The sequence below is a fragment of the Chrysochloris asiatica genome, unplaced genomic scaffold (assembly GCF_000296735.1).
Source record: "Chrysochloris asiatica unplaced genomic scaffold, ChrAsi1.0 scaffold00036, whole genome shotgun sequence".
Classification (NCBI taxonomy): domain Eukaryota; kingdom Metazoa; phylum Chordata; class Mammalia; order Afrosoricida; family Chrysochloridae; genus Chrysochloris; species Chrysochloris asiatica.
In genome coordinates, this window is record NW_006408554.1 from 24166464 (window position 1) to 24192175 (window position 25712).

Below are 25712 nucleotides of genomic sequence, written 5' to 3' on the forward strand. Positions count from 1 at the left end.
CTTAACCCACAAACTGATTGTTTTAACAAGCTAGTACCAATTTTTTTACACACACAAAAATGAAATACTTGCATAGTTTTTTCATAGTAGAAATTTTCCATGACGTTTTTGGAGAAACCTAATATCTTGAGATTGACTTAACTGCCTTTTCTTCTGGAAACTGTTTAACTACACTATTCACTCCCTTTTTTTGTTTTGAAGTTGTCATAGTTCACATCTTTATTTTTCTGATTCTTTTCATTCAGTTGTTTAGCTTTATTTTATGTTTTTGAAGTCTTTACTTGGCTTAAAATATGGATGATGCTTCATGTGTTTTTATCTCAGGTTGCTGTCTGACATGTTTAGTTTTCTATCATAAAGACTCTCTTGAATATTTTTTGTGAGTCTTGTGTCGTGGTTATAAATTCTCTTTAATTATGTTTATTTGTGAATTTCCTAATTCCATCCTCATTTGTTAAAAATATTTGAGTGGACATGTAATTCTTTGTTGACAGTTCTTTTCTTTCTGATCTTTGTATGTTATCTGAATGCCTTCATGTCTGAAGAGTTTCTGATGAAAAATCTGTTTTTAGTCTTATCGGGACCCCTTTGTAGGTGATATTTCATGCTTTTTGAACTACTATCAAAATATTTTTTTTGTCTTTGGTTCTGGAAAGTTTGATTATGGTATGTCTTGATTAACCCTCCTGAATGAATACCATTGAGTTTCTTAGATGGAAATCTTCTCATCTCTCATGATATGTGGGAAGTTCTCGGCCAATATGTTCTCAAACATTCTCCCAGTACTCTTTTTTTTTTTTTTTTTTTTTTTTCTCTTTCCCTTCTCAGGTTCCTAACATGCATAAATTATTTCTCTGAATGGAATTCAATAAAAAATACTTAGGTTTTGTACATTTTCTTTCACCTTTTATTCCCCTGCTTGTTCCTCAAATGACTTAATATCAAGGGATTTGTCCTTTTAACCTTCCTCTTTTAAATTAGTTATTTCTGATATTTTATTTTTAAGTTTCTATTTGTCATTTTTATATGGTTTCTATTTCACTATTGAGTTTGACATTTTATTCTTGTATTGAATTCCTGAATTCTTCTAGGACTTTTTACAGTGATTTCATTGTCTCTTTAGGGATCTAAGTATTGGTTTATTTTTATTTACTACCAGTTTTCCCTCAGATTTCTATTTCTTCATTTTACTCATTTACCTGAGCAATTTTTCTATTTCTTCATATGATTCTATCTGCTTCACTTTGCTCTAAAAGTACTTCCCTGTATTTCCCTGACTTCAAACCTACTCTGTTCTCATGCATCACTCTCTCTGGGGTGCCCATCCCTAGCTGTGTCTTACTTACCTTGTAATTTCTTTCCAGTGTTTTTTGCATAGGATCTCTGCAACCATCTACGGTCTCCTTGAATTTACTGGATACTAGACTCAGGGTAGTTCCTTAATGCTATATCAAAATGACCATGCTACATACCATCAGCTGGTAGAGTGTGCTTGGTCAGCACATCTCTCTTTTCTGATGGCCATTGTCTGTCTCTCCTTCCAGTAGGTGCTCACTCTGTTTCTTCAATTCTTCATTTGATAGTCTGTAACCCAAGTTTATTAGTTTAACTTAGTTTCTTGAGTCTTTATTTTTAGGGTGATTGTGGGATATGTAGCAATGGTGCCGTCTTAAGCGCTTCCTAATAATGAATTTTTTATTTCAAATATGTATTCTATGAACCAAACATAGAATTGTTGCTGTTAAGTGCCATCAAGTCGATTCTGACTCATAGTGACTCTGCATAGGGTTTCCAAGGAGCAAATGGTGAGTTTGATCCATCAACCTTTTGGTTTAAACCAACCTTTGTATCCAGTGCTTTATCCCACAGTGACACACCAGGACTCCAAACACAGGATGTAAGTAATCAAAGTATTAAATCAAATATTATAAAAATCACCAGTGGCACTGTGTATCCAAAAGAAATGATCAAGAAAAAGTAAATTTGTTGCAACCTTAATTATAATAAAAGCAAAATAAACAATTTCATAAATAGTGTATTTTAATATGTAAAGTGCATACTGCTGTTGTTAAGTGACTTCCAGATTTGGAGTTACTTCTCATTCCTAGTTCATCTCCCAATACATTAATTTGACATGTGAGACTGATTGTGGTACTTTAGGATAAGCACTGGACTGCAAACCACAAGGTCAACAGTTCAAACCCACCAACTGCTCCTTGGAAACACTATATGGGTTACTATGAGTCAGAACCAACTTGACAGCACTTAAAAACAGCAACAATCTTATCTGTGATCCTCTGCCTTCATAACACTACCATTTATTTGTAGAGTAAAACTTGCTCCTTCTAACTCTCTCTAAGAATAATCCATTGTTAATTATATTATTTCATTTGTACAAACTCAATAGCTCAGTTATAGTGAATTTTGTTATGTTTACCTGTCTCCCTAAGATGTGAGATCCTAAGGCTCTGCTGATCATAGTAGCTTTTGGTGTCAGGCAGTGTACATATGAGAAGTGTTGACAGAATAAATATGATAAATTGCTGCAAGTATTCATTGATTTGGAAATTATATTTGCAGAGTTCTTTACAGAATCCTCTTTAAAGATTAGATAATTATTGCTGTTGTTATTAAGTGCTGTGAAGTTGGTTCTGATTCATAGTGACCCTGTGCACAACAGAATGAAACACTGTCCAGTCCAGTGCCACAATTGTTATATTTCAGTTATTTGTTGCTATCACTATGTCAATTTACTGAGTTGGAGGTCTTCCTCTTTTTGTGCTGACCCTCCAACTTTACTGGGCATGATGTCCTTCTCCAGACTAGTCTCGGCAGAAATGTCTAAAGTATAAGACATGAAATTTCACCATCCTCCCTTCTAAGAAGTACAGACTTGTTTGTACTTCTGGTAGTGCAGGGAACTTCAGTATTCTTTTCCAACACATTAATTCAAATGCATCCATTCTTCTGTTGTTATCCATCTTAGTCATTGCCTGATTTTCACATGCATATGAGATGATTGAAATTACCATGACTTGGGTCAGGTGCACCTTAAAACATGACATCTTTGCTCTTAACACTATGGAGATCTTTTGTAGCACATTTGCCTAATGCAATACCTTGTTTAATTTCTTGATTGCTGCTTAAATGACTGTTAATAGTAGATCCAAGCAAAATGAAGTCTTTGACAGCATCAACTTTTCTTCATTTATCATGATGTTATATATTGGTCCAGTGGTGAGGATTTTTGCTTTCTTTACACTGAGATACAACCCATACTGAAGATTGTGTCTTTGATCTTTATCACTAAGTATTTTAATTCCTCTACACTTTCAGTAAGCTAGGCTGTATTCTGCATATTGAAGATTGTTAACAATTTTCCTCTAATACTAATACCATGTTCTTATTCATGTAATCCAGGCTCCCAGATAATTTTCTCAGTATACCAATTGAATAAAAAAGATACAACCCTTTTGCACAACTTCCTTGATTTTATCTCCTTGTTCTGTTCTTGGTCTATGTGCAGATTTCCACATAAGCACAGCTAAGTGTTCTGGAATACATATTCTTCACAATATTAATCATAGTTTATTATAATCCACACAGTTGAATGTCTTTGCATAGTCAATAATGCCCTTGTAAACATCTTTCTTGTATGTTCTCCTGTTAGCCAAGGTCCATCTTAGGTTATCAAGAATATCTCTGGTTCTATATCCTAATCTGAAACTAACTTGAATTTCTGACACTTCCATATCAATGTACTGCTGCATGTGATATTAATGATGTTGTTGTTGTTGTTGTTGTTAAGTGCCATCGAGTCGGGTCCGACCCATAGCGACCCTGTACAGGGTTTCCGAGGGTGTAAATCTTTACAGGAGTAGAAAGCCTCATCTTTCTCCCGCGGAGCGCCTGGTAGTTTCGAACCGCTGACCTTAAGGTTCGCAGCCCGATTCGTAACCACTACGCTACCAGAGCTCCTTGATATTAATGATAATGTTTGATAATTTCCTCATTCTGTTGGGTCACCTTTCTTTGGAATGGACACAAATATTTATCTCTTTCAATCGATTGGCCAGGTAGCGGATTCCCAAATTTCTTAGCTTTGACAAGAGAGAACCTCCAACACTGCATCAGTTTGTTGCAAAATGTAGTTTGTTTTCTGTCAATTTCTGGAATCTTGCCTTTTGCCAATGCCTTCAATGCAGATTGGATTTCTTCCTTCAATTTTATTGATTCATTATATATGCTGTTTCTTGAAGTGGTTGAACATGGAGCAATTCTTTTTGGTATAATGACTCTGTGTATTCCAACCATCGTCTTTTGATGCTTCCTGTATCATTCAGTATTTTGTCCCAATTCTTCAGTATTTTAAGATGAGGAATTAATTTTTTCTTCAGTTCTTTCAGCTAGAGAAATGTTGTTCTTCCCTTTTGATTTTCTAACTCCAGTCTTGGCACATTTCATTGTAATACTTGATTGTCTTTTCAAGCTCCCTTAGAAATTTTCTTTTATTTCTGTTTACTTCATCATTTTTTTCAATCGCTTTAGCTTCTCTATGTTCAAGAGTAAGTTTCCAAGTCTTTTCGAACATACAGTTTTGTCTTTTCTTTCTTTCCTGTCTTTTAAATGACCTTTTGCTTTCTTCTTGTATGATGTTCTTCATGTCATCCCATAGCTTTACTGGTCTTCAACAAAGTCATTCATGTCTCATGCATCAAATCTGTTCATTTGGGATGCACTAAATGTTGCATTTGGCTCTCATAATTCAGTTTCAGCATGAGCTTGCAAAGGAAAATTGATGGTCTCTTTCACAGTCTGTCCCTGGCCTTGTTAAGGCTGATGACACTGAGCTTCTCCATTGTATCTTCCAATGGATATAATCAATTTGATTCTAGACTATTTCATCTGGTGAGGCCCATGTGTATAATCACTGCTTATGATATCAAAGAAAGTTGTTTGCAATGAGTAAGTCATTGGTCTAAACTGTATCATGAAATCTCCAGCATCATTTCTATCACCAGTGCCCTATTTTCCAATTACACTTCCCTTCCCTTTGTTTCCAAGTTTGCATTCCAATAACTAGTAATTATCAGTGCATCTTTCCTGATTGAATGCTTGATCAGTTTCAGACTGAAAAAAATGATCGAATTCTTCAGTTTTATCATCTTTGGCTTTGGTAGTTAGTACATAAATGTAAATAATATTAGTATTAACTGTTTTTACTTATAAGTGTATGGATATTATCCTGTCATAGACAACATCATACTTCAAGAAAGATCATGAAATGCTTTTTTTTTTTAAAGCTTTTATTGTAAATTGAGTGATAGTTTACATGGGAGAACATCAGTTTTGCACTCAACCTATTGTATTTTGTTTCATTACAATGGTTACAATCCCCTCCCTGCATCCTCAGTTAATAGTATTTTTTTATATCTCCTCTATTTTTGTTTGTTTATTTTTATGTACACAGAAACACTCAGGAATATATAATCATTTAAACAATCAAAGAGTACATTCTGCAAGCCTGTCTCCTGGCCACCAGCACACAGTCTTTCTCTTTCCATGAGTCTAGAGTCCTCAGCTGCTCTATCTCTCCATGTCATTGCCTCTGCCTTTATCTCTGGTATTACCACTTCTCTGGTTAAGGTCCCACATTCTCCCTTGATAATCCTAGGGTTTCTGTTCCTGGACTGTAAGATTAACTACTCCACACTTTTTGATACAAACCTTCTACCCTTACAGTTGTGACAATCGCAATTAGCCATAACAATTACTCACTATTGAATCATAAAACTCTTATCTCCTTCTCCTTTAACCAGACCCATCTAGACTAGATGAAAACTATTCAATGGGGGCACTACCTTCCCCTACACACTCTGAAACTAAGATCCCTCTTCAAAACTTGTAAGCCAGCCACTTCATGCCTTTGTAGCCCTCCCTCCCCCATTTTAGGTAGCCAATTCTTAAGTTCCCCATCCCTAGCAACACTGGGGATAGGTTTGATCCATGATGTGAAGACTCCTTCCCTCTCGGTTGGTTTTTTGAGCTACTATATCCATAAGTATAGGTCAAGTTCATCAAATTGTAGCCATTTACACTTACTTCTTTTATCAAATTTTTTTGTCTTCTCTAGTCCAGTTCTGATCATCAAGCCATTGAAGCTAGGTCAAATGGGTACTATCTGCAAGTTTGGGCATTCTTGTGCATCATGTATAAGCTGGATGCTTTGTCCGCTGCTCTAGCCCTCTGTTGCTAGGTCAGTGTCCATGGACTCAAGCGTTCCCAAGTCTCCCCACACTTCAGACCAACCAGCCCTTCCTCTTTTTTCTTTCATCTCAAGGTTGACAGGAGTCTATGGAATGTGGTCGAACTTGGCCCATATCTTCGTTATTGCCTTCCCCCACTTCCACTCACATGTAGACCAGTGCAGTTGCCAGTGAGCTTACAGGACTGTTCGTATATTTCCTTTGAGTTTCAGTCTTGGAGGGAGATTTGTCCTGAAGGAACTTGATTTCTTGCCTTGATGGATCATCAGCAAGCAGCATGCTTATTCTTGTAATAGCTAAATGTATTGCATTTTTTTGTTATTTTCCCCGCTAGTTTTTCTTTCAAGGAGTATCTTCTGTTCTTCTAGCCACTCTGGGGTGGCCTGCATAACCTTTCAAGTGGAAATGTCCCACCTCAGAAGGTTCTGGATGGGGCTAAGGATTCTACCTAAGGTTCTATACACTACACAGGTTGCACAAGATGCCTATTTCACTGGGCAAGTTCTATAACCCCTTTTAGGTATTCCAATCACTTATAGGCTAAAGACAGGCTTACAAGATTTCTATTATCATGTCTCCTGATATTCCTTTCTATCCCACTCTAATGCCTATTTTACAATAGTAGGAAAAGGAAACCAATATCCATAAGATATTCAAGCAATTTAACACTATGAAACACGCTTTTTGGCAATGAATGCAATACAATTTTTTAAGTCCTTTTCACTTTCAACAAACAAGGTTGTATCATCTGCATATTACAGGTTGTTAATGAGTCTTCCTCCAATTCTGATGCCATGTTTTTTCATTCCTGGCATAGTAAACCATGTGAGTATCACATTCAAAATGGCCAATACTCATCCATTTCAGCTTATTAATGCCTAGGATATCAATGTTTATGCATCTCATTTCATTTTGACCATTTCCAATTTTCCTAGATTCATACTTCATATATTCCGTATTCTGATTATTAATGGATGTTTACAGCTGTTTCTCTTCATTTTGAGTTTTGCCCCATAAGCCTATGAAGGTCCATTTGCTTCATCACGCTCAACTTTACTTTAAGGAGACAGCTCTTCCTCAGTCGTATTTTGAGTGCTTTCCAACCTGAGGGGTTCATGTTCACTTGCTTTAGTGGTTGGTGTTTAAATTTCTATAGTAATGATATTAACTACTTCAAGACATGCTTGAATCTTATTAACCATATATCTAACAATATTCTGGTGCCCTTCATCATATTCAATAGTCAATATTCTGGTGCTGCCAGTATTCCACTGTTATTCATAAGGTTTTCCATACTAAATATTCAGAAGTAGTTCCTTCCTCCTAGACTGTCTTCATCTGGAAGCATATCTAAAACCTGTCTGCCGTGACTGACCCTGCTGTTATTTAAAATACCAGTGGCATAGCATTCAGAATTACAGCAAAATGCAAGGCACCACAATATGACAAACTGACAGACGAGTGGTGGCATTTCTAAGTAAGAATTTGAGAATGCCACAGAGAACATATCACAAGTGGAAAGATTTCCCCTATCATGCCAATTCTAGCAACTTCTAATCAGCCAGTGTCCTTCTTTAATTAAATATAGTAAACACCCTTGATAAAGTAATTTTTTAATATTTTGTTATTTAAATAACATGCTATTAGTTTTATTAATATTTTAGTACATATTCTCTTATTAGTGATTTCCCCAAATTTCCATGTTATACAGAGTATTTATCTCTAGTTGTCCAAGACATTTTTCAATCCATATTGTTGATTAAATCCAAATTTTCAAAATTAAATGGTTTATTTGATCTATTTATGATCTTGAAATTTCAATGGCATAGTTTTAAATATGTTCTTTTGCCTTTTGTTCTTTTTAGACTGTTTTATTCTGATGATTTTGTTTTTTCCTTAACTAGTTGGCACACATTTCATTATCATTTTTCTATTATTTATCTTTGAGTAATACAGTGTGTGTTGCATTTTGTATGTCAGGTGAAAACAAAGCATGAATTTGTAAAATTGTATTAAGTAAACTTATGTTATTTTTATAGCCTATATGCTGATTTCAAAAACGTTTTCTTCCTTAGTATTAATATTAATATGGCTATATAACATCCTTAAATATAGTATGTTATAGCATCTTACAGTGTTATCCTTATACTTCCAGAGAAACTCAAATCTTTGCTGAGTTCCTTATTCAAATCAAGTATCTCTTAGCAATGGAATATACAAATTAAAAGCAAAAGAAAAGTAATCGTATTTTCTAGCATAGAATGAAGACCACTCACACGTATATGTAGAAACAAGCAAAAATTCTATTACTCTTGATATCTACTTATTAGACATTTCTTTCACATATAATTGGACCTAAGAGCAATATCTGTCAATTATGATTTTTCATATATTAGTAATTTATCATACTTCAAGATTACTTAGAAGAATAACTCTCCTATTAATTCTGACTGTAATAGTAAGCACGTATTGCTGATTAAAATGTTATGTATTATTCATTTTCTCTAATGTTAATAAAAATAATAAGTCTTACTATGATAGACAAATCAAACATATTACAAATATATTTTTTACAAAATATGAGTTAATTGTAAGAAGAATTTTCCATAAAAGAACCGTGGTGTGCTATAGGATAAGTACTGGGCAGCTAATTGCAAGGTCATCCATTCAACCAAATTCTCTCTGCAAGAAAGCTGAGGTTTTCTGTTCCTCCAAAAAATGTATACCCTCAGTAACACTAGGGTGGGTTTCTATGTGTTAGAATTGACAAGATGATAGGATATTTTTGTGGTTTGTGTGTGTGTGTAGTTTTCAGAAATGATAACTGAGCTTTTCATAATAATTTTACAGTTAGTAGAATTTTGTATGGATAGTTAATAAGAACATAGACAAAAGCTAGAAAATATGCTTTGTCCTCAAATCACATTAGTTATCAATTTCAAGAATTTATTTCTTAGAAGTATTTATCATCTTCTACTTAGCTTATATTCCTTCATATGTATTTTATATTTCCATATATTCTTTCCATTTTTAATCTTTTTTAAAATTTGTCTTTATAGAAAGAAATGTTTTGCTTTGTTAATTTCAAATAATATTACAACAGTCTGTATTTTGAAACCTTACATTAATGTCTAAAACATTAAAAAATCAGTTTTAATGTCAAAGGAAAGCAGGTATCATACTCTGAGAGTGTCATCCATGAAACAGTATTACAAAACAGTGTTTAAGTAGACTTGAATTTATTTTAGAATGCCTTATTTTATTATCAACAGTGGCATATATTGTTTTCAATATCCATTTTTCATCATATATTTCATTGTAAATAATACTCTTTGATGTTTTTATTATTTTATTGTTAATAACCTTTTCGTTCTAATTATTTTTACCATTATTATTTTCTTTACAATGGTGTTAATTTCTCTGTTTGCTATTTCATGAAGAAGTTCAATAAAAAATGTACTCCTCTCTACTTTTTTACTATTATTATTTTTCATATTTTTAAAGGTTGTTCAGCATCCCTCTTAATGAAAATAGAGAAAGTGAGGGTTAGAGAGGCTCCAAGTGTCAACTACTCAATTGCTATATGAGATTCAATCTTTTAGAGTCATACTGTTCTCTGTTTTTAACATTGTGGCATTACAGAGGTGTGCTGTTTCATTAGGTTTGTCAAGGTATCTATAATGTTAGACATTGATTTGGGGATGAGCCAAGTGTTTTGCTTTTTCAAGACATGTTTGAATCTGATTAACCAAATTATAATAAAGCAACTAGACTTTCAGCTTTGCAGCTGTAAATTTATGTCTCATATGGAAGGAAAATAAGTGTGTTAATGGACATATCCGAAATATTTTCAACTGACACACATTTTCCTGAATTATTATTGGGAATATGATCATACTCAGTTGGCTCTTGTGAAAGTCAACTTTTCTTAAAATAAAATAAAATAAATATTTTAAAATTATGATTTGTTATGGCAAAGAGTAGTTGAGAAAGAAATGGTACACCATTATAGAGTACTTAAATTTCCAAGGATAAATATATAAAAATAGATAACTCATATAAGCATAGATACAAATATATACGCACATATTTTTCTGTGTGTGTGTCTTAGGCTTGTATTTAGATATATCATTTCAGAAGTAATGGCTCACTTTTAAGTATAGTCTTACTTAATGAAAACATAGAATAGCTTGCAATGTTGTTTAGATTGTAATACAAGCTATTAATTCTCTTCTTATATTTTATTTGAATAAAAAACAATGGATTTTATAAGATTCACAAGTATGCTTAGGGATATGATTATAGTTACTTACTATTTATTTCTAACATAATTTCTCTACCTTTATTTTAGTTTTCACTAAGTGCATTCATTTTTTCAGTATACATTATATGTTAAGATTTTCACTATTATCACTTGGTTTGTAAATGTCATTTGAACCTAGATTATTAAATCAGTCTCTTGTAAGAAATAGTATTGAATTGTGACAATTTAAAAGTATGGACTTGAGTCACATAAGTATTTGGATTCTGACTTAAATAATAAGCAACAGTGCATCTTTAGGCAACATGCCTGATAACAGAGTGCTCATCTTTATATCAAGAAGTATAATTACAAAAACCATATAGGATTATTGCTTTGAATAAGTGTGATTAAAACAGTGCATTTAATACATATTAGACAACTGTCAGCACTTTGTATGCCTAAATTATTCTTGAAATGTATGTAACACAAAGTGGCATTGCTTTTACATTTACTTACTTCTTTCCAATTATTTATTTAAACTTTTTATTGAGAATTGAGTGAAGTTTTATAGATAAGATCATCATTTTTGCATTCAACAATACCCTCCATGCAGCAACAATTTTCCTGCTTTCTCCCTGTGGTTCCTATTTGCACCTATCATCCAATTCCTTTTTAATTTGTCCTTAGGAAAATTTTGTCCTTTTGATTTTAAATTACTTACCAAATGTTACTAAGGAGCTCTGGCAGCATAGTGGTTATGACTTGGGCTTCTAATCTCATGGTCAGCACTTCAAAACTACCAGCTGTTCTATGGGAGAAGGATGAGGCTTTCTACTCCCGTAAAGATTTACAGCCACGGAAACCCTATAGACGGTCGCTGTGAGTCAGAATATAACCACCACCACCATCACTACCAGACTTTACTAGTATTGTTGACCCCACTATATGCCTATCTACTACTTGGCTGAAATTTGGGCCACAAGGGTGAGTTCTTTCTAGACCTGAAGTGTGGTCAAGTACCACAGTCTCAGGTTCCTCCAGTCTCTTTCTGACTAGTAAACCTGTTTGTTTTTTTAATAATTTGAGTTTTGTTCCACATTTTCATGCATTCTATCAGGAACCCTATAATGTGATCACTTTCAAAGCATTTGGTAATGGTAGACAAGCACTGTCTAGTTCTTCTGATCTCAGAGTCATGGAGATTATGTACACATGTTCCATTCATTAGTCCATTGGACTAGTTGATTCCAACTCTTTTCAATTCCTATCAGTCTTCTTTCTTCAACATACGGAGAGACCAATAGCTGAACCATTCATGAGCAGCCATTCATGAGCTTTAAAGATCTCAGATGCTATTCACCACAGTAGGGTATGGAACATTGTCTTTGTAGACTGTTAACACCATGGTATCACTTGAGACCATTATCCAAAGCCCCCAGGGTCATCAATTCACTGCCTTAAGAAGTTCAATAATATCTAAGGAGTTTTCATTATTTTGCCTGCTTTATCCTGGATGAGGATCAGGTCAGCAGTTCAAACCCACCAACTGTTCCTAGGAAACCCTGCATGGGTTTGCTATGACTTGGAACCGTCTCAAAGGCACATAACAACACCATGAGTCACCACATTCATAGTTGTGTTTGTAGGAAATATAAATACTCATGTATTTAAAGGGAGTACAAATACCCTCTTTCAAATTATTTCACATTTGTTGTTGTTGTTGCTAAGTGCTGTCAAGTAAGTTTTGACTCACAGTGATCCTGTATAGGGTTTCCATGGAGCAGCTGGTGAGTTTAAAACTGACCTTGTGATCCAGAGCTTTATTCCACAGAAGCACACCAGGACTTACATATATATAAATATATCCCACTTTTCCTCCCTTACCTATGTCGTAGTCCATGTATCTATACAGTATCTATACACAGAACACTGTTGTTCCAAAGTTGTACATATATCAATATTTACCTCTGTCTCCTTTGGCCCATGCATAGCTCCCTGTATCTTCAGCTATCTTCATCATTTTCTGACATCCTCCATCTTCTTGTATATTGCCCTTGTCATCACCTGATCTAACATGTGTCCACCCTCTAGCCAGTGAATTACTCTCCCTTCCTTCCTACATCTAGTAATCATCAAAGAATGTTTGTTTTAGTATGAAAACCTTTTTTTTTTATTATTTATAATAATGGTCTCATACAATATTTGTCCTTTTGTTATTGACTAATTTCACTAAGCATAATGTCCTCCAAGTTCATCAATGTTATGAGGTGTTTTGCAGATTCATCATTATTTTTCAATGTTGCTAGTATTCCATTGTGTGTATGTATATAATTTATCTGTTCTTCCATTGATGGGCAAATAGGCTGCCTCAATCATTTTGCTATTTTGAAGAGTGCTTCAATAAACATTTATGTTCATATCCTGGTTTGTATTTCTTGTGGATATATATCAAATAGAGGGTTTGTTTGGTCATATGATCACTTTATTTCCAACTTTCTGAGGAAAATAGTAACATTTACAATAACCACCTAAAAGATGAAATACTTAGAAGTAAAACTAACCAGAGTAAAAAAGAACTATACAAATAATAATAATAATAGTAATAATAAGACACACTACTACAAGAAATCAAGAGACGTATAAAAAAGTAGAATATATACTATGCTCATGGCTAGAAATTATTAACATTGTGAAAATGTCAACACTAACCATCACATTAAAGAATGATGTTGGAATTTGGATTGGGATTGTGTTATATCTTTGGGTAGAGTTGACATTTCTTAATTTTCTTTGTATAGTTATTTTAATCTCTGATTAGATTTATTCCTAAGTGTTACATCTTTTAGGTGGTTATTGTAAATGTTACTGTTTTCCTACTTATTAGTATATAGGAATCCAGCTAATTTTTGTATATTGATCTTGTACCCTTCCACTTTGCTGAATCTTTCAATTAGTTCTAATAATTTTCTTGCTGACTCTTTGAATTTTCTGTGATAGGATCATGTCTTCTTCCAGTATGGGGAGTTTTACTTCTGCTTTGCCAATTTGGATGCTTTTAATTTCCCTTTCTTGATTTAAATCTCTCGATGAGATTTCCAACACAGTATTGAATAAGAGTGTTGATAGAAGGCATCCTTGTCAGGTTCCTGTTCACAAAGGGAATGCTTCAAATTACTCTCCATTGAAAGTAATGTTTGTAGTTGAATTTGTATATAGTGTCTTAACTATGTTGAATTTTTCATCAATTCCCACTTTGTTGAGTGTTTTTATCAGAACGGATGTTTTGTTAAATGCTCTTTCTGTATCAATTGATATAATCACATGGTTCTTTCCTTTGTTTTATTTGTATCGTGGATTACATTGACTGTTTTTCTAATATTGAACCATGCTTGCATCCGTGGAATGAATATCACTCATTCTTGATTTGTTGTTGTTGTTGAATTCTATTGGCTAGGATGTTGTTGAGAACTTTCATATCTGTGTTCACGAGGGATCTTGATCTATAATTGTCTTCCAAAAGATGTTTTCCATCTTTTTCTATGTTCTGGAATAATCTGAGTAAAAGTGGTGTCAGCTTTCTGAATAGTTGGTAGAATTCACCAGTAAAGTCATCTGGGCACAGACTTTTTAATTAAATGCCTAATGAATTTCAACTTTTGTTATAGGTCTCTGCTCAAATTTTTGAGTTTGCTCTGTGTTAGTGTAACTAAGTCATGCTTTTCTAAAAATGGATCAATTTCTTCTAGATTTCTAAACTTATTGAAGTACAATTCTTCATAGTATTTTGAAATCCTTTTAATCTCCATCAGTTCTGTTGTAATGTCACCCATATTTTTCTTATAAGTGTTATTTTCATATTCTCCTTCTTTTCATTTCTTAGATTTATCAAAGGTTTGTCCAGTTTATTAGTCCTCTCAAAGAACAAACTTCTTGTTTTATTGATTTTTTTCTATTGTTTTTTCTGTTTTCTAATTCATTTAGTTTTCCTCTAATCTTTATTATTCCTTTTCTTCTCATGACTGTAGACTTACTTTGCTGCTCCTTTTCTAATTGCTGGAAATGTTTTGTTAATATACTGATATTGGTTCTTTCTCTTTTTGGATGTGTGTATTGATTTCTTTAAGTTTCCTTGTAAGCACTGCTTTTGCTGTGTCCTAAAGGTTTTGGTTATGTTGTATTTTCATTCTCATTATCTTCAAGGGATAGTTTTATTTTTTATTGTTTCTATTACCCAGCAGATTTTTAATGGGGTGCTATTCAATTTCTATGTATTTGATTTTACTACTTTGACCATCCTATTATTGATTTCTTATTTTATAGTACTGAGATCTGAAAACATGCTTGGTAGTATTTTGATGTTTTAAAACTTATTGAGACTTGCTTTGTGGCTTAATATATAGTCTGTTCTGAAGAGTGTTCCATGTGCACTGGAAAATAATTGGTTTTGTGCTGTTGTTGGGTTGAATGCTCTGTATAAATCTATGAGGTCAACTTGATTGATTGTATTGCTGAGTCCTTCAGTGTCTTTTTTGAGTTTCTTTCTAATTGTTTTGTCCTTTATTGAAGGTAGTATATTAAAATACCTTACTATTATTATAGAGTTGTATTTTTCTTTATTCAATTCTATTAGAGTTTGATTTATGTATTTTGAGGCTTTTTAATTGGGGGAATATATATATATTTATAGTTATGAGCTCTTGTTCAATGGACGTTTTACTCATGAGATAATGTCCTCTTATGATGGTTTTTGCCACAAAGTCTATTTTATCAGAAGTTAATATTGCTACTCCTGCTCATTTTGATTGCCTTTAGCTTGATATATTTTCTTCCATCCTTTGATTTTTCATCTATTTGTATATTGTGTGTAAAGTGTATCTCTGCTAGTCGGCACATTGAAGGATCTTGTTTTCTTATCAATTCTGCTACTCTCTGTCTCTTGAATGATGCATTTAATCCATTGACCGTCAGTGTAATTATCAATAGGTATGAACTGATTACAGTCATTTTGCTATTTTTTGTTTGGTTTTGTGGTGTTGCTAGTTGCATTGTTCTACATATTTTTTGTTGTTGAACTAATTTTGCTTGTGCATTTTCTTGTCAATTCCTTTAATAATTTTATTTTAATGTTTACAAAATCTTCATGGTTTTTTCCATTTTGTTTGGTATGAAGGTATATTACTTTCTTTGAGGTTATCCTATAATTAATTAATATCTTCCCCATTTTAAAATAATATGTTTTATCTTGAAATCAATTTGACTTCCTTGCATTTGGAATTCTGTAACTATATTCTTCACTCATTTTGATTTGTAGTTGTTTTGATTATATCTGGATTGAATTCTGGGTGCTAGTTCCAAGTATGTCAATCTCCAGTTACTTTCTGCTGTTATTTGTTCTGACTTCCTTTAGTTTTTGTTTTGTTTTTGTGAATTTGCTCTGGTTTTTACAAACTCCTTTAATTTCTGATTATCTGAACATGCTCTAACTTTGTCATATTTGAGGAACAGTTTTTTTCTGGGTACATGATTCTTGGTTGGCCATTTTTTTTTCTTTCAGAGTTGTGCATATGTCTCCCCATTGCCTTCTTGCTTGCATGGTTTCTACTGAAAAGTCAGAGTTTAATCTTACTGGTTCTCCTTTGTAGGTAACTTTTTGCTTTTCCCTAGCTGCTTGCAGAATTTTTACCTTGCCTTTGATTTTGGAGAATTTGATTATGACATGGCTTTGTGCTTTTCCTTTGGGGTCTATTTTATTCAGAGTTCATTCAGCTTCTTGTATGGGTTATCATCTTGTCTTTCATGATATTAGGGAAATTTTCTTCCAACAGTTCTTTGAGTACCTTTTCTGTGCTTCTCTTTGTCTCTTCCTGTTCTGGAATTCTCATCACCTTTAAGTTATTCATCTTTATGTTGTCCTTCATGAATCTTTTAGGCTGTCTTCAGATTTTTAAATACTTTTTTTCCTGATTGTTCTTCTAGCTTACTAGTATTGAGAGATTTATCTTCAAGCTCGCTATCCATGCTTCATTGATTCATATCTACTCCTTTTCTCTTTCAGTGTATTGTCCATTTCTGAAATCTTAATGTTAGTCTTCTGGATTTCTATTAGCATGTTTTTTATTGTCCCCAATCCTAAACTACTTTGCTTGATCATTCCTGTAATGCTTTCCTGGATCCTTACTTGTTTTCCCTGAACATTTTGTTAATCATTTGGAGATACATAAATATCATTTTCTTGAATTATTTTTCATGTAGTTGCAATGCATTTTTTCCCTCAAAAATGTTTTCTAGCTCTTCCTCTTGGTCACTTGTTTGAGACACTCTGTGTGAAAAGAAGTTTTCTGCTGCCTTCAAGACACTGTGATGTTGTATTTGTATTGAGTTGATTATTGTATGTTGGTATTCATAGGCACTCACTATCTGCTTCCTGGTGAGTGTGACCAGGGGATGAGCCTGTGCCCTCTTCTCTGTTCACTGTTCCTGCAGTTCAGTTGATTATTGTCATTAATCTGGTATATAGTAGCTGGTATTGGCTCTTGCTCAGTTGGGGGTGTTATAGAAGGTGCAGTTGCTTTTGGGCTGTGTGGATGCTGTTACTGCCTCCTGTTAGGTGAGATAAAAAGAGAAAACATATACACAAGAGAAAATGAAACAAAGACAAACCAGCAAACAACAGTAAAAAAAGAAACTAATTAATGAAAAAGAAAAAAAAGGAAGAAGAAACAAGGAACATCTAGAAAAAGAAACCAAAAGCCAAAGAAAAAAAAGAGATAGAGGAAGATAAAATGATAAAAAAGAGAAAAAATAAGGAAAGGAAAAAGACTTAAGACTTAAACACAATTAGGGAGAAGAATGAGTACAGCAAGTGAAAGAGACCAGAGAGTAGTAACAACAACAAGAACAACAATGAGGGATAAAACGCAAAGTAAATAAATACAAAGAAAGAAAGAAGCAGCAACAGTTAGAAAGAGAAGCAAGATAAAAAATGAAAAAAAAATGAAAGGGGAAATAGAAAGGAGAGAAAACAAGTAAGATAAATGTGAGGCAGACAGAATAAACAAACAGAATCAATGCAAGAGATAAAAAATAAAATTAATAAAAAAGCCAGACCCAGAGAGGAGAAAATTCTGTGATCTCCTGCCAGCCATGGACCTCACATCATAGATAATTAATTAAATGGTATCACTCAATCCTAGATGGAGTTCCTGTAGTACCAAATCTGGAAGTAGAAATATCTAATATTAATAAAACTCTATGCTAGAAACTATGTTAAGAAATTAGTATACACTATCTCATTTAATCATTATTATTTGACTGATTTATTATTTGAATTTTCCAGATTAATTAAGGAGCTATTATTAGCATCAGCAACCTACCTAAAACTGTTATTATTGATGACATCAACTATAGCTCACAGTGATCCTATGCCTGTGTACAACAGAACTAAACACTGTCTGGTCCTACACTATCAGCATAATCATTGCTCTGTTTGAGCCCATTGTTGTAGCCACAGTGTCAATCCATCTTATTGAAGGTCCTCTCTTTTTGCTGACCCTCTATTTTACCTACCATAGCGTAGTGGTTACGAATCGGGCTGCGAACCTTAAGGTCAGCGGTTCGAAACTACCAGCCGCTCTGCGGGAGAAAGATGAGGCTTTCTACTCCCGTAAAGATTTACACCCTCGGAAACCCTGTACAGGGTCGCTATGGGTCGGACCCGACTCGATGGCACTTAACAACAACAACAATGTCCTCAAATGTGGACAATGAGGCCTAAACTTAGGGAACATTCTAATGATTAAGCTTGTGTTCTTTAGCACATCTGAGAGAATGGGAAGTAAGGAGAGGGAAAATGTTTGTTTGCTCCTTTTAACATATGTATTCATGAATGTATAAATATATTACATTCTCATTTATACCTATGTGGATATACTTATATCTCATTCCCACTGCCATCATGTTGATTCCAACCTTATGGGTCAGAGCAGAGCTTCATAGGGTTTCTGAGACTGTAAATCTATACTGGAGTAGACAGCTTCATTTTTCTCCCTTGGGTCAACAGTCCAACAATCAATCCACTGCATCAACAGGGCCTTATACATTCATCCATACTCAAATATGCTATTAAAATTTCCAGCAAAATCATTATTTATAAATAACATTATATATATCATTCAATTAGAAAAATATATCATTTCTCATATGTTGTTGTTGTTGTTGTTAAGTGCTGTCGAGTTGGTTCCGACCCAAAGCGACCTTGTACAGGGTTTCCAAGGCTGTAAATCTTTACGGGAGCAGAAATCCTCATCTTTCTCCCACGGAGTGGCTGGTAGTTTCAAACTGCTGACCTTAAGGTTTGCAGCCCGATTCGTAACCACTATGCTACCAGAGCTCCATCACTGCTTATATAACTTGACAATTATAATTGCAGAGAAGAAAGGGGACCATGATCTTTTGAACTGGCACTGACAGTACTATCACTATGGTACAAAGGGAGTCAGGGAGTCCAGTGGTAGTGATTTTGAATGGCTGTTTTGAAATCTTTGCAATGCTTGGGTCAATTTTCATAGACTTCTAACAACTAATCCTGCTTACAGCATTGTTTACAGGTTCTTTTCCTTTTCTCTTCTAGTCTCCCATCTATAAGACAAAGTTGGCCATGTTTCGCTCTGACTTACATCTTCCTATGATTCAAGTAGTAGGGATTTTGTATAGAGTTCTTACCAGGCCCTTCCAGGTTTGGAGTCACTTATTAGGCCTGGTTTACTTCCCAACACATTTGAGATTAATCTTATTTGTGATCCTATGTCCTTCAAGATACTACCATTTCTTTGTGGAGTAAAACTTGCTCCTTCCCATTCTCTCTCAGGATGAATTATTGCTCCTCATATCATTTCCTTTGCATTAACTCAGTTCAGTTACAGTGAATTCTATTATTTTTACCTGTCTCCCTTCCTAAGATGTGAGATCGGAAGGCCCAGATGACCATAGCAATTTGTGGTGTGAAGCAATGTACTGATGAGATGAGTCTTCAAAATAAGAATGACAAATGACTACCAGTAGTCATGGATTTTGAAATGGTATTTGTTGATTCAATCAAAGAATCCTCTTCAAAGCTTAGATAACACACTTGTTGCCCTTGTTGTTTGATGCTGTGGAGTTGGTTCCAAATTATAGCACAATAGAATGAAACACTGTCCAGTCCTGCTCCATCCTCACAATTGTTGTTATGTGTGAGCCTCTTGAGGCTGCAACGGTGTCAATTTATCTTGTTGGAGGACTTCCTCTTTTTCCCTGACCCTCTACTTTTGCAAATATAATATTCTTCTCCAGGGACCAATCCCATCTCCAGGGACCGATCCCATCTCCAGGGACATATGATAATATGTCCAAAGAGCAAGAGATGAAGTCTCACCTTCCTTATTTTTAAGGGACATTCTGGTTGTACTCTTTCTGAGACAAATTTGTTTGCTCTTCTGGGAATAAAATATACTTTCAATATTCAGTGTTCTTCACCAATACCACAATTCATATGCATCAATTCTTGTCTGGTCTTCCTTATACATTATTTAACTTTCACCTGCATATGAAGTGACTAAAACTACCATGACTTAGATATTGTTGTTTTGTTGTTGTTAGGTGCCATCGAGTGGGTACCTTCTCATAGCAACCTTATGCACAGCAGAACGAAACTTAGATATAGACGAAGGTAATAGAGTTTAAAAAGAGCAAAAGAGTAAAATTAAATAGAGAACAGAAAATATTAAATGAAGATCATTTTAAGGTTCTATTTCAACATGCAGTTAATGAGGAGGGAAAATACTGAAATTTTATGGTTAATAATGAAATTTATTAACATTTTTATTACCAGGAAAGTTAAGACCAATTTAATAAACCAAATAATTAGTGAAGTTTCTGGAAATTCTTTAGTGGTAAATTTTTGTGTCAATGTTATCAATTTGAAAGGTTAATATGAATTTGAAATGTTTTCAATATAAATGGAACAAATACTTACTCAAATGTTTGATAAGTGAGTTTTCTATTATGCTGTTGTTCAGTGTTGTCCAGTTAGTTCTGACACATAGTGACCCTGCATAGGGTTTCCAAGGAGCCGCTCATGCTGACCTTTCAGTTTTATACTTAATGTTAACATCCAAAACCTTAGCTTGACTGGAAACCCTCACTATTTATGCAACCTCCTTTCACAATATTCTCTGACTGTCCTTGGCATTTATGAGTACACAAAACTCACACTAATTGCCGTTTTCCTTCTATCTGGAAGGAACACATTTCCCTCCACTATAACCTTCATATTCCACTCTCCTTTCAGTCTACTGGTTCAAATACAGTTCCTAAAAATTAATTTCACTGACTTCTCAAAGTATCTTCATATAATACCACACCTAACTTTTCTTAATGACACTTATAATAGTATATAGTGGCAGATTTCAATGTATGATTATTTATTAAACATATCTTTTTCACTCTCCCTGGATGTTATAAGCTCCAAATTACTAAAAATACCTTACAGTCTGCTTATCAGTGGGCTGAATTCACATAAATGTTATATATTTTTCCCTGTAAGATAGAATAGGAACATCCATAACTAGAAAGGAGTGAGTCCTCCTTTTGACCTTCTGAGCATCTCGTGACAGAAAGCCACATAGATATATTCCACAACACTGGGAGTAAATGTCTTTTTAAATATATAAGTAGGGAATAAGAAAAGTAGGTTGGATTCATAAAATAATTACCATTTTTAAAGTACTTGCCAAAGTGGGAAACTGCTTCTAACATTCTTGTGTTTTATGAGGAAGCATTTATATATCTTTCATAAGAAAATGATTGAAGAAAACAGTGATTAACTTTTGACAGTTTTCTTTACAACAGATATATATTTCAAAGACTATACTTGACATATTGTGTGTGGTTAATCAATTCTTGGTGGTATTTTTTTCATGTTTTAATGTCACTGAAAAGTGTGCACATGTAGTTTTGTGTGCACTTTAGTTGAAAACTTATGGTAAGGCCAAGAAATTGCCAATGTCAAAGTCTTTTTGACTCAAAGAACTAGAGTTACAAAGCTAGGCAAATATGTATTTGAAAAACTTATAAAATTGCCTTATATAAGTCAGAGGGTTTTTCTTCTTCTTTTTTTTTCTTTTCATTTCTAATGTTAAAGAATATTTTGATGATCCCTTCAGGGTTTGAAAACTCCACTGAGTTAAACAAACAAACATATTCTTTGAAATTTGCAAGCACAGTCATATGCATTATTTAATTTTGTCACCATGACAACTGTTTAAAGAAGAGAGGATACAAAAACTGAGTCTTTTATGTTAAATGATTTGGTAGTAACCTTGTGAGTAAAAAGTGAACTTCACTTTTATTGACATGTTTTAATGTGAATACACAGGAGAAATGTGTTAGCTATGGACTTTGAGTCTTGGATTTTTAGTTAACTTGGTGGTGGTGTTGGTTGTTTGCCATTTAGTGGGTTCCAAGTCATAGCCATCCTGTGGTGGGTTTCCGAGGCTGTAAGTCTTTACCAGAAAAGAAAGTCACATCTTTCTCTGATGAAGTAGCTGGTGGATTCTAACTGCTGACTTTTCAGTTAGAAGTACAACATGTAGCGTACTGTGTCAGTAGAGCTCCTTAGCCATTTGTAAAATTGCTTAGTGATGTCACAGAGTCCTATCTTTGAGAATGGCATCTCTGTCATGAACCTATCCATGTGGATTGACAGTGTGCTGAGCTAAAAGTATGAGTATGATTGCTGCTGTTAAGTGCCATTGAGTCAGTTCCAACTCATAGCGATCTTGTATAGGGTTTCCAAGAAGCAATCAGTGAGTTTGAACAGCTGACCTTGTGGTTCAAACCAATCTTGCAGGCCAGTGCTTTTTCCCAAAGTGCCACACAGTATGAGTATGCCAGACTGTAATTCCAGGCTTTTCTCAGGACAGTGACCTGCTGGACCAGAGAAAATGCTGTTTCACCGTGCAATCTGAGTCTGGAGAGGACCTCTACTTTTCCGTGGAGCTCGACTGTGACCTCACACAGTGGGAGCGAGCCTTCCAAACTGCAACCTTCCTTGAAGTGGAGAGGATACAGGTGAGAGTCTGTGCAGTTTTAGGATTTATACCCCAGAGATAATGACCACCTCCACAGAGTTCTAATTTAAATTCAAATGGATGTAAAGCAAGTTATCTTGGTTTTGACCTCCTCAGATACATTCAATAATTAGTATGAGAGTTAGTTCAAAATATATTGCTACAAGGGTTCCAGTTCATTAACATACTAGTTTGTTCCAAATGAAACTTGTTTAAACATGTCTCTGAAATTTAGTGGGTTTAGTTTTTGACTGGAAGACAGATACTCTTAGCAATACACTTGTCTTAGTCTGATTGGTGGTGGTGGTGGTTATGTGCCATGGAGTCGGTTACAACTCATAGCGACCCTGTATAGGGTTTCTGAGGCTGTAAATCTTTACAGGAGCAGAAAATCTCATCTTTGTACCATGGAGCCACTGGTAGTTTCAAACTGCTGTCCTTGAAATTAGCAGCTCAACTCATAACATTATGCTACCAGAGCTCCTTTAATCTAATTGTTGTTGTTGTTAAGTGCCGTCAAGTTGATTCTGACCCATAGCAACCCTGTATAGGCTTTCCAAGGAACAGCTGGTGAGCTTGAACCACCGACCTTGCAGTTCAAATGACTTTGCAATCTGATGCATTAGCCCACAGCGCCACACCAGGACTCCTTAATCTGATTGTTGTTGTTGTTAAGTGACATCGAGTCAGTTCCAACTCATAGCGACCCTGTATAGGGTTTCCAAGGAGCAGCTGGTGAGCTTGAACTGCCAACCTTATACTTCAAATGGCTTTGCAGTCTGGAGCATTAACCCACAGCACCACACCAGCACTCCTTAATCTGATTGTTATTGTTGTTATGTGCTTTGGAGTCGGTTCCAACTCATAGTGACCCTTTACAGGGTTTCCAAGGCTGTAAATCTTTACAGGAGAAGAAAACCTCATGTTTCTCCTATGGAACAGCTGGTAGTTTAGAACTGCTGACTGTGAGATTAGTAACCTGATTCATAACCACTATGCTACCAGAGCTCCTTGTTGTTGTTGTTGTTGTTGGGTGCCATCGAGTTAGTGCCGACTCATAGCAACCTTATGCACAGCAGAACAAAACACTGCCCGATCCTGGACCAATCTCACTACTGTTACCATGCTTGAGTCCATTGATGCTGCCACTTAGCCAATCTATCTCATTGGGAGTTTTCCTCTTTTTCTCTGACCCTCCACCTTACCAAACATGATCTCTTTCTCCAGCCTTAAAATATGTTCAGTCAAAACTGTGATTTCCAAGAGAATCTACTAGGCCAGTTAAATTTAAGACAGAGAGGTCAAGTCAGAAAGTAATGGAGATTGTTGTTTGGGATTCCAAAGGGGTAATCTTGATTTTCTGGATGGGCACAGAATGATCATAGGGCTTATTAGGAAGAAGTTTTGTTATTGTTAGGTGCCATCGAGTCAGTTTTGACTCAGAGCTAACCTACGCACAAAAGAATGAAACACTGCTCAGTGCAGTGCTATCTTCGCAGTTGTCGCTGTGTCCATTCACTGAGAGCCTTCTTCTTTTACACTGACTCTCCAATTCTCCAAGCATGCTGTCCTCCTCCAGGCACTGGCCCTCCTGACAACATGCCCAAAGTACAAAGAAAACAATTTTAAGAAAATAGAAAACTGCAAAGATGTGAAAGAGGCCACAAAAGTTTTGTAAAATGTATATATTTGCTATTACTACCATACACCTGATCATACTTTGAGAGTACCAAAACTGTTAGGAGAATTTTGTTGGAAAAACTTAGCCCATGCACCCTACAACCCTCATCTTGCCCCTTAAGGCTTCTCTTTGTTCTCAACTAAAAAAACACTGAAAAGGAATACAGTTTGAGTTCCTTGAGAATACCAACACTGCTGTTCATTTTGAGGTAGTCTAAGTTGTTGTTAAGTGCCATCGAGGCTGAGGCAGTTCCAACTCACAAGGACCTTGTATAGGGTTTCCGGGGAGTGGCTGGTGAGTTTGAACCACCGACCTTGCAGTTCAAACTGACCTTGCAGTCCAACGCATTAACCCACAGTACCACACCAGGACTCGGAAATGGGTAGAAATATGGAAATACTATCTTCAGAAGTATATAGACCTAGATGGAAGATATGCTGAGAAAGAATAGCTTTGCGTTTTGATACTTTTGTTCAATAAAAGTTTCTGTGGTTTTGTAGCAATACCTTTAAACGTGCCTTTTATTGTTATTAAATGAATAGCAACACAGTTCTGAACACAATTTAGTATCTTCACAATTTGATTTTTCTGGGCTATATCCTACCATTCACCAAAAATGTATTTCTGATTTTAACTATGTTTTTGTTGCTGTCCAGTTGGTTCTGACTTATGGAGAAACTGCAGAGTGTTTCCAAGGAGTGGCTGCTGAGTTTGAACCGCCTACCTTTTGGTTCAAACTGACCTTGTGGTCCAGCGCTTTATCCCACAACACCACATCTAATATAGAAAATGCCTGTTTTAAACTTACTGTTGGTTATACTATTTCCTGTTCTCTCAACATGACCCCCTGGTTGCGACCTGAATGCCTCCCTTCTTTGACTCTCCTACTTTTTCTAAGAAGCCTTCTCTTCATCCCTACCCTTTGAAAAACGATAAACAGTATTTAAAGTGTTTTTCAAAAGTTACATCATCCTTGAAAAATTTCCTGATTTCCAGTCTGTCCTGACAACTGCTTACCATGAATCCTTTCACAACACCCTGCGCAAACTCTTTCCTCTGCCCAATTTTGAATACCAGCATAATTTTTGTTTGTCCACAAATTTTAGGTTATTTAGAATTATTTTATCTGTTCTTATATTAGCTGAATTTCTGTGTATTTTGCCCAGATATTTAATAACTAATTATTAAAATGTATTTCTTAAGTGTGAAGTCATTTTTAGAATGCACTTGATACAAACCTCATACTTTATAAGTTTCAGGGCCTTGGCCTGAAACAGGCCTTTCAAATACAGTTCTGACCTCTAACCTTTGGCCACACTGAATAAAAATGGTGCATTTGCTTCATGCACTTGGATTCATAAAGCCAAGACCTAAATAGACACATGAACTCTTAATTTCAAGAACAGAATTATGAT

The 25712-nt window shown here is 34.9% G+C and overlaps 1 protein-coding gene across 1 annotated transcript in view; it reads left to right on the top strand.

Annotated features, from left to right (window-relative positions):
* Positions 1-25712, top strand: part of SNTG1 (syntrophin, gamma 1) — a 461475-nt gene that overhangs the window by 343288 nt on the left and 92475 nt on the right. Inside the window, exon 13 of the mRNA XM_006860086.1 lies at positions 22465-22617. Within this exon, the coding sequence (XP_006860148.1) occupies positions 22465-22617 (153 nt within the window). The remainder of the gene's footprint in view (positions 1-22464; positions 22618-25712) is intronic.